This window comes from Podarcis vaucheri, assembly GCF_965113315.1.
Source record: "Podarcis vaucheri genome assembly, chromosome: 11".
NCBI classification, from domain to species: Eukaryota; Metazoa; Chordata; class Lepidosauria; order Squamata; family Lacertidae; genus Podarcis; species Podarcis vaucheri.
This window is the reverse complement of record NC_138749.1, coordinates 63,378,035-63,392,223: the sequence shown is the minus strand read 5'-3', so window position 1 is coordinate 63,392,223 and position 14,189 is coordinate 63,378,035. Positions and strand designations below refer to the sequence as shown.

Below are 14,189 nucleotides of genomic sequence, written 5' to 3'. Positions count from 1 at the left end.
GTTGCCATTTTGTGATGACGGTATCATATGGTTCAACTGCCCCCATGAGATCAAAGCAGATCTTACCATATCGAGTCTCCTCCATCATTTCAGAAATGAAAATAGAGATAGACAAATGTGTGTGTTTTTTAAAATTGTATTCTACCTTTCGTCACCAGAGCTAACAAAAATATATTTAAATGAAAGAGCACAATTCTGTCTTTTAAAGCAGAAGATAACCTGCTGCAGTGTAAACAGAAACATAAATATTTTGAAATATTTCCAGTAGCAGTTCAAAACACATATGATTTAGTAAAAGGAGCATCTTCAGATACTCTGAACACAGAGCCTTTAGGGTTTTGAAGCAAAGTGGGAAGCTCTTTAAGGACCAGCCTGTGAAAGCCTCACTCCCCCCACCCCACCCCCAGCTAGGAGGGTGGGTGCTGCATTCTGGCCCAATTGTAGGTTCTGGTTGCTCTTCAAAGGAGGCTCCACAGAGAGCTTAATACTGGATACTAGTTATGTAACGTAATCAGCCAAACTAGAGTCTTCTGAAAGTCATATAGTTGCTTATCTCTTTGACATCTGCGGGGGGCATTCCACAGGGCTGGCGTGACTACCGAGAAGGCCCTCTGCCTGGTTCTCTGTAATCTCACTTCTCACAGTGAGGGAACTGCCAGAAGGCCCTCGGAGCTGGACTTCAGTGTCTGGGCAGAACAGTGGGGGTGGAGACGCTCCTTCAAGTATACTGGGCCGAGGCCGTTTAGGGCTTTCAAGGTCAGCACCACCACCAGTAATGCCTGGGTTTTTTTGGTTGATTTGTTTCAGCTGTAAAGTTTGGAAGAATGTCCAAAAAGCAGAGGGACAGCTTGTACGCAGAGGTACAGAAGCATCAACAGCGACTGCAGGAGCAACGGCAGCAGCAAAGTGGCGAGGCTGAAGCCTTGGCCCGAGTCTACAGCAACAGCATCACCAATGGCTTGAGCAACCTAAACAATGAAACTGGTGGCACTTATTCAAACGGGCACGTCATTGACCTGCCAAAGTCCGAAGGCTATTACAATGTGGATTCTGCCCAGCCCTCCCCAGACCAGTCTGGCTTAGACATGACTGGAATCAAACAGATCAAGCAGGAACCTATCTATGACCTCACTTCAGTACCAAACTTGTTTACCTATAGCTCTTGCAACAATGGGCAATTAGCTCCTGGGATAACCGTGGCAGAAATAGGTAAGAAAAGTCTACCTTTAACCTCTCATAATGACTCTGTGTGCTTGTATTTCTAACCATGCAGTTTCCTTTGGAATGGATTGGTCCTGAGGCATATGTATGACTGGGTTTGTTGTGGATTCAGTTAACAGAATTCTAAAATGTTTACATTGCGTAAATAGAGCAATTCATGATCTGTTTATGAAGCTGAAACACCAGAGCCACTGATGAATCAATCAAGTGATAATTACTAAATAGGGAGCTTGTATCAAACGAGCTCATTATCAGGAGGGCTTTAATGATCTTTTTGACAACTATACACATTCTTGTCAACAAAGAGCTCTGAAGGTGGATCATTAATAGAACTCACTCTTAAATTAATTACAATGCACAACATCATTGTTTGATCTTGCACTGAACACTCTGGATTTATACCAGTAAAACTGCATTCCGGATCTCGAATAGATGGATTCATACTGTCTTTGTAAACTCTTTGGAAGATGTGGTTTCATGTGTTAGGGTATCATTTATCCAACTTTGATGGTGATGATTGATAACCTTGTTGTTAGGTGTCTTGCATAGCAAGAAAAGTGATGTTTTCCTGGTGAGCAATGTTTGGTTCATACCCATAAGAAGTGTTTTAATTACAGAAACCAACCAGTTGTTTATCTTGCTTTCAGGTGATGCATATTGTACTGATATCTATGACAGAGTTTCTCTTGTATTTTTAAAACTTATCCTCCCTTAAAGTCCCTTTAATTTAAGGGTAATGCATACAAACCAGCGGCCACAGAAGAGCTGCTTGAACTTGCTGTTCATTGAAATGTCCAAGACACCAATGCAACAGCTGAAATATTTAGATCTTCAGCACCTTACCTTTCCTTAAAAGGCTGAAAGCAGTGTAAAGGTAAAGGTAGGGGCCAGTCATGACCGACTCTAGGGTTGCGCGCTCATCTCGCTCAAGAGGCCGGGAGCCGGCGCCGTCCACAGACACTTCCGGGTCACTGCAACTGGTGAGCCAGCACTAGTGCCGCACACGGAAACGCCGTTTACCTTCCCGCTATAAAGCGGTACCTATTTATCTACTTGCACTTAGGAGTGCTTTCAAACTGCTAGGTGGGCAGGAGCTGGGACCGAACGACAGGAGCTCACCCTGCCGCGGGGATTCGAACCGCCGACCTTACGATCAGCAAGTCCTAGGCCCTGAGGTTTTACCCACAGCGCCACCCGCGTCCCTGAAAGCAGTGTACATATAATTAAATATATATATTAAAAGTGTACATATATTAAAAAGCCAAAAGAACCTAAATATTCCACTCCCAAAAGTGCGAAGAAACTGAAGGAACGAGAAGTCTTGACCTGGCCATAGAACTTGTATAAAGGTGCTGACAGGCAAGTCCACCAGGGAAGAAAAACTGTACAACCAGTATGGATTGCCACAGACAAAACCATGCAGTGCGCAACCATGGAAAAGGAGATTTAATTAGTTTGTACTTTAAAATATAATACGTTGAGGGAAGAGGAAGACCATGTTTTATGGGCTGTGGCGTTGGTGATGCAGCCCATGAACCAGCTTCTTTCCTTTAGAGGGAGAAAAAAGGGTTAGAAAGCACTGTAAATGAATTCAGGTTTGGTTTAGCCAGTCCTTCTGTGGATCTTGTGTCTTTCCTGTTCCCTGCAATGCAGTCCAGTTTCTGAGCTCTTTCCTACAGAGATAAGGGTCAGTAAGGTACTAAGAAGGGACGCGGGTGGCGCTGTGGGTTAAACCACAGAGCCTAGGACTTGCCAATCAGAAGGTCGGCGTTTCAAATCCCCACGACGGGGTGAGCTCCCGTTGCTCCTGCCAACCTAGCAGTTCGAAAGCACATCAAAGTGCAAGTAGATAAATAGGTAAACAGCATTTCCATGCACTGCTCTGGTTCGCCAGAAGCGGCTTACTTATGCTGGCCACATGACCCGGAAGCTGTACGCCGGCTCCCTTGGCCAATAAAGCGAGATGAGCGCCGCAACCCCAGAGTCGTCCATGACTGGACCTGATGGTCAGGGGTCCCTTTACCTTTAAGGTACTAAGAAGACAGCGATTTCCATGTTGACCTGTGTTTGTTGCAATCAGTGCTGTTTCTGTCATGCTGCAGTTCACTTTCTGCCAAATACTAAGTTATTGATCTCCCTGTCCATTATTTAATGTAACAACTATTTATGTAACTTATGTAACTCACATTCATTTCAACAGGAAACTGAAACAATGTAAAAAATAATTGCCTATTTCATTCGCTTGACTAATTTGCATTCCTGACCACAGACAAACATTCAAACTGAAGCAATGTCTGCTTCCTTTTCCACTTTCATCCATATTCTCCAACACCCCTAGGAGGAGGTACAGAAGCTAAAGATTAATTATTCACTCAGATGTACCCCTGTTCTCCTTTGCATCTGGTAAGACTTCCAGGTCACCAGGCATGTCTTCTAAACAACCTCCTCAGTACCTCCCTTCCTAGAAATTGACCATGAACAGGAGAGGTTGCCACCATTTTTCTGTCTTTGCTTTTGTGCCATTAACAGCAGCCTGGTATGCAGAAATTTAAGCAAGACATTGCCTGGCATGAAGATAAATAAAAATGTACAAATAAAAATATGGTATCAATTGGAGGGAGCCCCCCTGGAAATGGCAGACTTGGTCCTAATCCAACCAAAGCATGTAATAATTGCAACATTTTAAAAATGGAAATGTGATATTAAAATCTGTTTGATCTAGTTGCATTAGTGATAAACAGAGTATGAGTCAGTGATTGGGAGGGGGTGGAGAGTACAATAGCTACCCTGTTAGGTCCCAGGACATCCCACGAGAAAGCGTGATTGAGGGTTGAAAAGGTTCTAACCACATTTTCCAGATTGGGATCATAGCGCTTAGCTCCTTGCAAAACTGAACAATGCTTCCTTTTGCTTTAAAGCTGCATAAAAGCCTTGAATGCTCAGCACTCTATGCAGATTACTTGTGCTGCCTTTAAAGGAAGTCTGCCAATCCAAGCTTGTTCTAGTATTGCCAGGGCCTGAGCAAATGGGGAATCCTGTGCCTTGGCTTGACAAAGAAAAGGTTAGCAGGTGTGCTGCTAAAAAGCTGCACCCCATAGATGCCAAGTTACTCCTTGCTCTGTTGTCTTTAAAAACTCACTGGGACTCTTGTAGAACAGGAATTGGAAATCCTAGTGTGAGTTTTACACAACACAATTTGTTTTCCAAAGATACCACACATTCATCTAAGTGGAAAAGTTCCCCAGATGTATTAAACAGGGCTCAGGGTGGCATATACTTCTATACTGAAACATACCTTGTCTTTGTTTTCACTGAAACACCCCAATTTCTTATGCTGATTTGAAATGGTATGGAAACTTTTTGCCTACAAGGAAGCTTGAGAATTTTTGCTAAAAGGCTATATTAGAGATCCCTAGCCTGTTCCCCGGGCTGGATGCCCTGTGGGGGTTTAAGCCAGTTTATGCTTGCAGTTTAGAGGTGCTTGTTGGGTGCTATGCAAATGTCACTGCTTCGGACTCTGCTGAATTTACCCAAGGCAGTAGCTCGTCCCATATTTGAATGTGTTTACTAGACATTGATAAATTAGCTACAGAATACACCCCCTTTTATGCAATTTCTTTCAACCCAGATTTCTTCGTTGCACACAAACTGATTCATCTAGGGACTCCTTGTGCTACTGTTCCTTTTATCTTTCTTCCCCACAACTACTTTTTAAGATCCCACATAGAAAATCATTTTTAATTACTCTACTCTTCCTTTAAAGATCCTGTGTATGCCTCTCAACTATATTTATATGGATCAATATTGCCATCTAGTGAGTAATTTAACTACTACTATAGCAAGAGCCTTGGCAGATGCAATTGAGATGCAATCAAATAACAGGGTATCTATTTAAAAGTTCTAATCATATTCAATAATTATTTTGACACCATGCCTAGACAAATTCAAAGGGTGCCATCCCCCCCCCCCCGTAAACTATATTACTGCCTATGCTAAACTGTGCTTAGACCATTTATTCAGAAGTGGTTCTCACTTAGTATCAAAGGAATTATTCCCAAGTAAAGCATGTATATGATTACAGTCTTAAGTGCTCTCAACAATCCTTGGAATGAAGCCTTGTAAATTACAATACAAAAAATTACTTGATTCCCTCTGCATTTCTAAAACAAAATTTAAAGTCAAATAAAGCAATGTTAAATGAAGTTCTCCCACAGTATCTACCATCTACTAATTTCTACCATCTCAGAAATTACTGTTAAACATTATTAAATGTTCACTCCTGAAAACGGCACATATTTCCCACTTTTCTAAACTCCCCTAAGTTTAAATGGTTAGGGTTTGGGGGTTTTGTCTGAAAAGTCCTACAAAAGGCACTCACTTTAAAAAGTGCGTATGCAATACTGTTCTCACTCAACAGCTTCTCTTGTACTGCTCCGTCGGCATGATGCACAAATCAAACCCTAAATCTAGCCCTTTCTCTGTTTATGCTTTTTTCACAGTATTACATTCACTTCACCACATTTCCATGTTGATTTGTGATTTCTTTAAAAAGTCCTCATGAAAATTCATCAGCATTTTATTGCAGCTTTCTCTTTGACGTACACATTTTTGTATGCAGCTTTGTGTAATGTTTGCAATGAATTTCCCTAATGCCATTTTGTATGTTAATTTCATCAATATAAGCGTTGTTATGCACAGTTTCCCCATATATTCATTTTTATAAACAGTTTCGGGTTAGGGAACCGCTTCGCAAAATTCAGAAAACTCCAAATTTTGAAGGTTAGATGAGTTTCAGTTCATATATTGTTTGGGGAAGTGTTGATTAGGCGGGTTTTGCATTTTAAAAGTTAGCATTGTGGCTTCACTGCTTCTGGTTGGTTGTGTTAAAATAGGGGAAAGACTCCATCCCATCCCCTGTGTTGCTCCTACTCTGAATTTGGGGGTGTACAGTGGAGATCACCATGCTGTGGCCAACTGTGCTGCACAGCCTAGTCATGTCCAACATTATTTCTCTGGTGTGTATTGAAGGCGGTTTATGCTGGGAGGGTGAAAGTCATTTATGTTCAGATGTTGAAGGCTGTTTATGTTATTGCCACCAAAGTCAGCATGCTGAAAAACTGTGGGATGGAGAAAGAGTAAAGGTGGCTGGTGCTCATTGGACTGGTAAGGAGGAAGGCAGAGATGTCAACAAGCGGCGGAGCAGAGCTAACAACAGGCAGAGCCAACTAATTCTATATTTGCCCCGTCCTCTCCGTGACAAGTTCTACAGAGGAGCAAGAAGCTGTCAGGCAGCGCACCCCCCCCCCCAGGCTGGGTGTAAGTAAGTAAGAAGGCAATTGGGGCTGGCTGAGAGCAGGCAGCAATTGGTAGGGCAGTGCCCCATTTGCTCTAGCAGACAAGCCTCCACTGGCAGTGAGGTGCAGAGAGAAAAATAGAGACATGTGTGCTATCTCAGGAATAGCTGAGAGTAATGAGGCTGCAAAGAAATCCATGGGAAAAGGAAAGAAAAAAGAGGAATCATAGAAGTGGAGCTGCAGCTTTCTGGGGTGGTAGAAGGAAAGGAGAATGTGATGAGCTACAAAAGGGAAAATGAGGCTGTAGAGAGACCTGGAGGTAAAGGGAAAGCGAAAGAGAGAGAAGCTCAGAGAGGGTTGCAGACATGTCTGGTGGTGCAGAGAGAAAGCGAGAGGCGAGTGGACTGGGCTGGGCTGTGATACAACAGAGCACAGGATGAAGTAGAGGGGGGGGAGGAAGGAAGGAAGGTGAACAGAATTTTTTTTAAAAAATGTGTGTTTTGGAGTGAAGAGAGAAAAAGCAAAGGGTACCAGTATAGAATGGATTAAAAAGAGCACAGTGATAAAATTGAAAAAAGAGAAAAAGAAAAAAACTTTTGTAGTTAACATAGCCATGCTATTCTTGGGTGAGAAAAGGGTTCCTAGTAAACAGTAGAGTGATTTACGCTGTGCATCCCTGCTATAAATTAATCCAGTTCATCATATGTTCTGGGCCATCTAATAAGGTCACTATAAAATTGACAAATGATGGCCCTTGGCAGTGTTCCTAATTGAGGTTTAATCAATTTACACTAGTGCCAAAGCCTTTCAAATATCCTCCTTTTTGTTTAGAACGGCAGTGAGTGTTCCAAGTGGGAGTGGAAGACACCATCTGCCTGCAGTGAGCTGGAGCCCCCCCCCCCTTCATGTTTTGTTTATGCCACATCATTTTGAGGGCAAAAGATTGGGAAGGAGAGGGGGTAATTTTCTCATAAAAATGTTTCTGTGAAGCAGCCAGGATAATTAGTCCTGCTCCAGTGTGATGCATCACTGCTACTATAATAAAACACACACACACAAATAGATTAAAAATGTCAAAATGTTTAGCTCAACATATTCAGCAGTATTTTATTATGTTGCGAACTACCCTGTGATCTTTGGATGAAGGGCGGTACAGTGGTACCTCGGGTTAAGTACTTAATTCATTCTGGAGGTCCATACTTAACCTGAAACAGTTCTTAACCTGAAGCACCACTTTAGTGGCAGCTCCTGCTGCCGCTGCGCCACCAGAGCATGATATCTGTTCTCATCTTGAAGCAAAGTTCTTAACCTGAAGCTCTATTTCTGGGTTAGCGGAATCTGTAACCTGAAGCGTCTGTAACCGGAAGTGTCTGTAACCCGAGGTACCACTGTATACAAATATCATCATCATCATCATCATCATTACAAAGGAGTGTATATGCAAGCACACTCACCTTGTTTTTAGAGGTGTTTAAAAAGAAAGACAAAAAACAGCCGCACAGAACTCCCCAGCTGTTCTATCAACTCTGAGGAATCTCCTAGGATTGGCACACGAGATCACTGGGACATGGGTACATTTACCTTTTACAATGGCTTGGAGCCAAAGGTATTTTAAAATTGGCAGACTACATTATTTGATTTTTGACCCTTAGAGCTTTACATAAGACGGTTTGATATTTACTTACTTGCATATTTTCTAAAATGTATTATATGCTGATATTGAGTTACTGATATCAAATTAATGGACCTTGGTTTATAGAAGGATAAAAAATGGTTATAGAAGTGAAAGATTATAGAAGGGAAGGAGGGAGGGTTGGAGAGAGAGAGAGAGAGAGAGAGAGAGAGAGAGAGAGAGAGAGAGAGAGAAGTGAATCCCATATTGAAGCTTGGTGATAGCAGTGGGCCCCAGGTCTGAAGAAGTTGGGCTGCTTGTCCCATCAGCTCCTAAAATGAAGTTGTAGTTCATCATGGAGGGCACCATTTTGATTAGGGCCATTTCAGAAGTGATATTGTCCTGCTCATTTTTGAAAGTAGTTAGAAAATGGGCATATTTTATGTGAATCACAGGTACAGAATTTTCCAAAACACATGTCCAATATCTGCATTTGACTCTCCCATTATTGCTGAGACATACATATTTCTTTGCTTTGCTAAAGTATGGGAAATATGTTGCACAGGTTTCTTGTACCATATGTTAACTAGAAAATCTGTGTATATTTTACAAGTCATTATTTTCCACCACTGAAAGTTGCATCTATTTTTGTTTCATGTTGGTGTGACCACAGCAGCCTGACTTTAGTCAGCTCTGCCTGCTTACAATCTGTCCAGGGAAGGGCACAGCTTGTCACCTTCGTCTTCCTTACTCAGAGGCCACAACCGGACCGTGAAGCCCTATCATGTCACTTGAAGCAGTTACGTCTCTCGTAAGAACTCTGGGAACTGTAGTTTGCTAAGGGTGCTGAAAGTTGTTAGAAGACCCCCTTTTCCCTCACAGAGCTACAACCCCCAGGTTTGCCTGGGAAGAGGGACTAATTGTTGAACCACTTGGGGAATGGTAGCTCTGTGAGGGAAAAGGGGGTCTCCTAACAACTCTCGGCACCCAAAACAAACTACAACTTGCAGGGTCCTTTGGGGGAGCCATGACTATTACAGTCATATAATGGTGCTTTAAATGTATGATGCGAATGTGGCCTCAGTTATTCCTTTGTGCAGCTCAGCAGGAAAGAAGATGGGGAGAAAACTAGAAAAAGTTGGCTCTGCCAATCATTGCCCACTGAGAAACTACCTAATCTGCACCTCTCAAACCAATATGTGAACTGAAATCCAGGTATCCTTCAAAATTTGTACTTTTCTGCATTTTGCAATGCGGTTCTTCAAGCATATCATGTGTACAGAAATGCATCTATCAGAAAAGTCTGCACTGAAATGCATAATGTTAGAGGAAATTAGTCAAAACTGCCTACAACAATGTGCTTATTAGGGGAAATTCACACTAAATTGCACTCTATTTTTCTTGAGGGTCTTTTAAAAAATCACAAAATGCTGCAAAAATATGGACATATGAATTTAAAATTAGAAAAATGAGAAACAGAGAGAAACCAAAGCTGACAGATCTGTCCATCCCAAATTCTTATGTTGCAGAAAATAATTGTTTACAATGTTTGAGGCATCGTTGAAATAAAAATTGTTGCTAGAAGAATTTGCAAACAAGAGGAGGAGGAGGCTCGGGAGGGGGCTTCTTCTAATAATCACCCGAGGCATCCCTTTTCCAGAGAAATGAAAGAATTTCCCTAATCATAAATTCATGCTTGAGATTCTAAAGAAACTCTGACTGCAAGAGAACTTGCTATCCAGAGAGAACTAACTGAAGAAAACCCACCACTCATAGCAGAAGGGAAAAGAGAATATGAGCTAGAAACGGGTAACTGAACAGAAAATGGAAAGCACCAAACATTCCCTCTATGGTTATAGGAAGACATTGTTCTGGACAATCAAGGGGAATGGGCAATCCTTCCACAGTCATTATGGAAGTCTTTAGCAGGGCTTACCCCACAAGATGGCAAAGGATAGAATTTGGAGAGGTGTCTGTATAAACCTGTGCACATTCATGTTGGGAGGGTTTGAGCCCCATCCAGGCCCTGCCTGCACCATCCAACACAGGCTCTCCATATTTCCCAGTTCACCAGGTTTCACCGGGGTCTATCCAAACCAGCCAGTGCCTCTTTAGACCATTACCTGGGCTGAATTCCTTGCTTTCATTTACAAAACAACAAGCTTTTGTCCCTGGTGGAAGCCAAGAGACAAAATGTGTGTTCTTCCCATGGGCTTCATGAGAAGCAAGCCCTTTCTCATTTTTCAGTATTTGTAGGCAATAAGTAACACAAAAGCTACAATTGACATTTGTGGCAACACATTTTTTCATCCAAGAAAGAGTGGAAGCAGAGAAAGAAAGAATGAGGGCTGCCAGCCAGTTGCCTGTGAGAAGCTGAGCCTGTGCCATTTAGCCCGTGAAGGCAGAAGTAACAGAGAAGTGGGCAGGTGATAGTGTGCCAAGCATGCATGTGGCAACGGAGTGTGGTGTAGTGGTTAGAGTGTTGGACCAGGATCTGGGAGACCAGGGTTCAAATCCTCACATGACGCTCACTGGCTGACCTTGGGCCAGTCACTGCCTCTCAGCCTAGCCTCCTTCACAGGGATTAAATAAGGAGGGAACCATGTACACCACCTTGAGTTCCTTGGGTGAAAAGGTGGGATATAAATACAATAATATTTTATTTAATGTGGGAAGCAAGCAACAAGCCTATAATTTCTGTGGTCACCACTTTAAAAATAACTACTAAGGGACAAGAGGATAAGGTCTGAGTCCACATTGAGAGCACAACTTGTGTGTGAGAGAGAGATTGGAATCATTTCAAGATCCCCCTGTCGGGGGAACATTTTGATGCTGACATGCCCCATCCCATATATATTCTCCAGTATATTTATGGTTTCTTTTTCCAAGTCTTAGTGTCCTGCTCCTCTTGTCTAACATTTGGGGTGCATTGGGTGGGTTGTTATTGCTGCTGTTTTCTCCCGCATTTGTGGCAGTAAATAAGAACTTGGTGGTACAGAAAGGGAGTGTGCAAATAAAAATGTTTTTGATACAGGCTTGATATGACTTTCTTTTTATAATATTCCTGAAATATTAAGCTGGGGGAGCCTGCAAGTGTGAGAGGGAGAATGTTTCCAAGAACATAACGAAAATTATCCAAAGTAGCATTTGCTGTTTCAGAATGGTGTTTTCCTTATTGGACATAATATTTGGGATTAGAATCTGTTTCATCTGCTGCATATACTAGGAAGTGCAATGTTGGCCACTTACGTAAATGATGTGCAAATAAATTCCAGAAGGGGATGTGTGTTACATCTCTTGCAGCAAAAATGAAACAGACCTGTGGCAACTTTAAGGATGCAATCCTAACCCAATTTAGAATCATAGAATCATAGAATCATAGAGTTGGAAGAGACCACAAGGGCCATCGAGTCCAACCCCTTGCCAAGCAGGAAACACCATCAGAGCACTCCTGACATATGGTTGTCAAGCCTCTGCTTAAAGACCTCCAAAGTAGGAGACTCCACCACACTCCTTGGCAGCAAATTCCACTGTCGAACAGCTCTTACTGTCAGGAAGTTCTTCCTAATGTTTAGGTGGAATCTTCTTTCTTGTAGTTTATCCGAGTAAGCAGCAATGAATTCAATAGGACTTACTTCTGAAAAAACATGAATTGTGCTATAAAAGATTTATTACGCTAAAGCTTTGGTGGACACCATTCTACTTCATCAATGCATGAAATATTATTCTCAATCTGTAGGGTGTGAGAGTGCAAATAATAGCAGAACAAGGTGAAAGCAGTAAGGAAACAATACAACTTTCCCATTGGATTGGAAATCAACGTGTTTTGCTTGGGTAGTGCAATAATTTCCTTAGTTTTCATGAGGATCCGAGTAATTTTTTTAAATGGTTAAGGTGCATGCTACTGTTAAGTGGATTTCATTCTTCAGATGCTTGACCATAAAAAAATCCAGAAGCTACTTCTCCATTTTTATTTTGTAAAAGCACTTCTGTCCAGATCAAGAGTAGGAAGAGGCAAAACAAAAAAGCCAAAATTCTCCCTCCTATCACCTCCTCTTCCCCCAACAGATATTATGCTATTCAATATACAGTGGAACCTCTACTTACAACCATAATCCGTTCCGGAGGTCCGATCCTAACTAGAAACATACGTAAGTAGAGGTGCACTTTTCCATAGAAAGTAATGGAAAAGTGAATTGATCCATTCTAGACAATGAAAAACACCCCCTAAAACAGCAATTTAACACGGATTTTACTGTCTAATGAGACCATAGATCCATAAAATGAAGGCAATAATCAATGTACTGTACTATAAAATAAATAAGACAGTATTGTAGATGAAAAAAAAATCAACATTTATGTTTTTTCTTACGGGCACTGATGATACAGTAGTCATTGTTTGGATGGGGGAGAGGGGGCTTTTATCCATTTATGCAGTCACACAATCAACCAGTAGCTGAAGTGGGTGCCAGACAGTCACAAAAACAAGTGCTCCGCAGCCGGCGGACTGAGCTCCTGCAAACCAGAGGCCTCTCTCCGGCCGCGGAGGCCCCAGGGCAAGCTCCGGGCTGCCAGCAAGGCCTCTGTTCGTATCTAGAGGAAAGTTCATAAGTCGAAGCACCTACTGAAGGTTGCAACTGGAATTGTATGTAAGTAGAGCCGTACATAAATCGAGGTTCCACTGTACTCTGAAAAGCAACTTGAGCTCTGAAGTTCCCACTGAAATCAAACAGGCACATGCAATCCTTATATTCCATTGCCTACCAAAAACCTACCGTATTTTTTGCTCTATAAGACGCACCAGACCACAAGACGCACCTAGTTTTTGGAGGAGAAAAACAAGGAAAAAAATATTCTGAATCTCAGAAGCCAGAACAGCAAGAGGGATCGCTGCGCAGTGAAAGCAGCAATCCCTCTTGCTGTTCTGGCTTCTGGGAAAGCTGCACAGCCTGCATTCGCTCCATAAGACGCACACGCATTTCCCCTTACTTTTTAGGAGGGAAAAAGTGAGTCTCATAGAGCAAAAAATACGGTATTTGTTTTGCCAAGCATTTTTAGAGAATTTGCTTCAGTGCTGGTCATTTGTTCTGCATTTTGAAAATTTAATAGTTTAAAGATTTAAAAGTTTTAAAGTTTTAATGATTTTGATGCTTGTTAAGAGTTGGAGTTTACAAAGATCCGTTAAAATGAAATAAAAAAAAACCCCTACAAACATAACTTACTGCTTTTCAAAAAATTAAGACTGCTTAAAAAGCAGCTCACAAGCAGAGAGCTAAACTAGTTTAACAGGGAGGACAGGCTATAACTGTTCTGTGCCTTCTCAGCATTTTCTGAAAGAAAAGCCGCTTCTGCCCCAAAATGTGTCTGTGATGGCTCTGCAAGCTTCTGTGTGTTCCCTTTTGGGTGCCTCTACACAGGCAATTCCTTCTTGTGAGTAGTGGCTGGTGCCCAATGGGGCTGGCTGGGAAAAAGGCAAGAAGACCAACAGTAGGTGGAGCAAGAGCGCATGACAAGCAAGACAGACTCCTCCTAGTTTTGTATCCATCCTCCTCCCTGGAGTTCTGCAAGAGCTACAGTTAGACTAAGGAAGAGGCAACTAACAAGCAGTGCCACCTACTGGCGTGGCTGTAAGAAGGCAGGCAAGGGAGAGCCGGGTGAAGGCAGGCCGAGGGCGGTGGGCATGTGCCCCTCTCCTCTTAAGAGACCAGCCTCCACGGCTATCCACTCGGGCTAAGCAACTCCCTCTATGCCAAAGTTCAACCATTCTGATCTCTATCAGTTTCACATCTGCTATCTGTTTGTTTGTTTGTTTGTTTATACATACCCCGCCCATCTGGCTGGGTTTCCCCTGCCACTCTGGGCAGCTCCCAACAGAATTAAAAGCACAACAGAACATCAGATATTAAAAACATTAAAAACACTATCCATAAATCTTTTCTGTCATGTTTCAAGCTTAATCTTCATTTTTAAAAATAAAAGTTGTGTTTAAGTACATGTTTAAATGCTATTTAAAAACAACAACACCATATTTAAATATGCATTTTGGAGCCTCACTCTTGCAT

General features: G+C 42.1%; 1 protein-coding gene across 1 annotated transcript in view; it reads left to right on the top strand.

The window, feature by feature from the left end:
• RORB (RAR related orphan receptor B) overlaps positions 1–14,189 on the top strand; it is a 149,442-nt gene that overhangs the window by 113,863 nt on the left and 21,390 nt on the right. Inside the window, exon 4 of the mRNA XM_082241608.1 lies at positions 808–1,209. Coding sequence (XP_082097734.1) covers positions 808–1,209 — 402 coding nt within the window. The remainder of the gene's footprint in view (positions 1–807; positions 1,210–14,189) is intronic.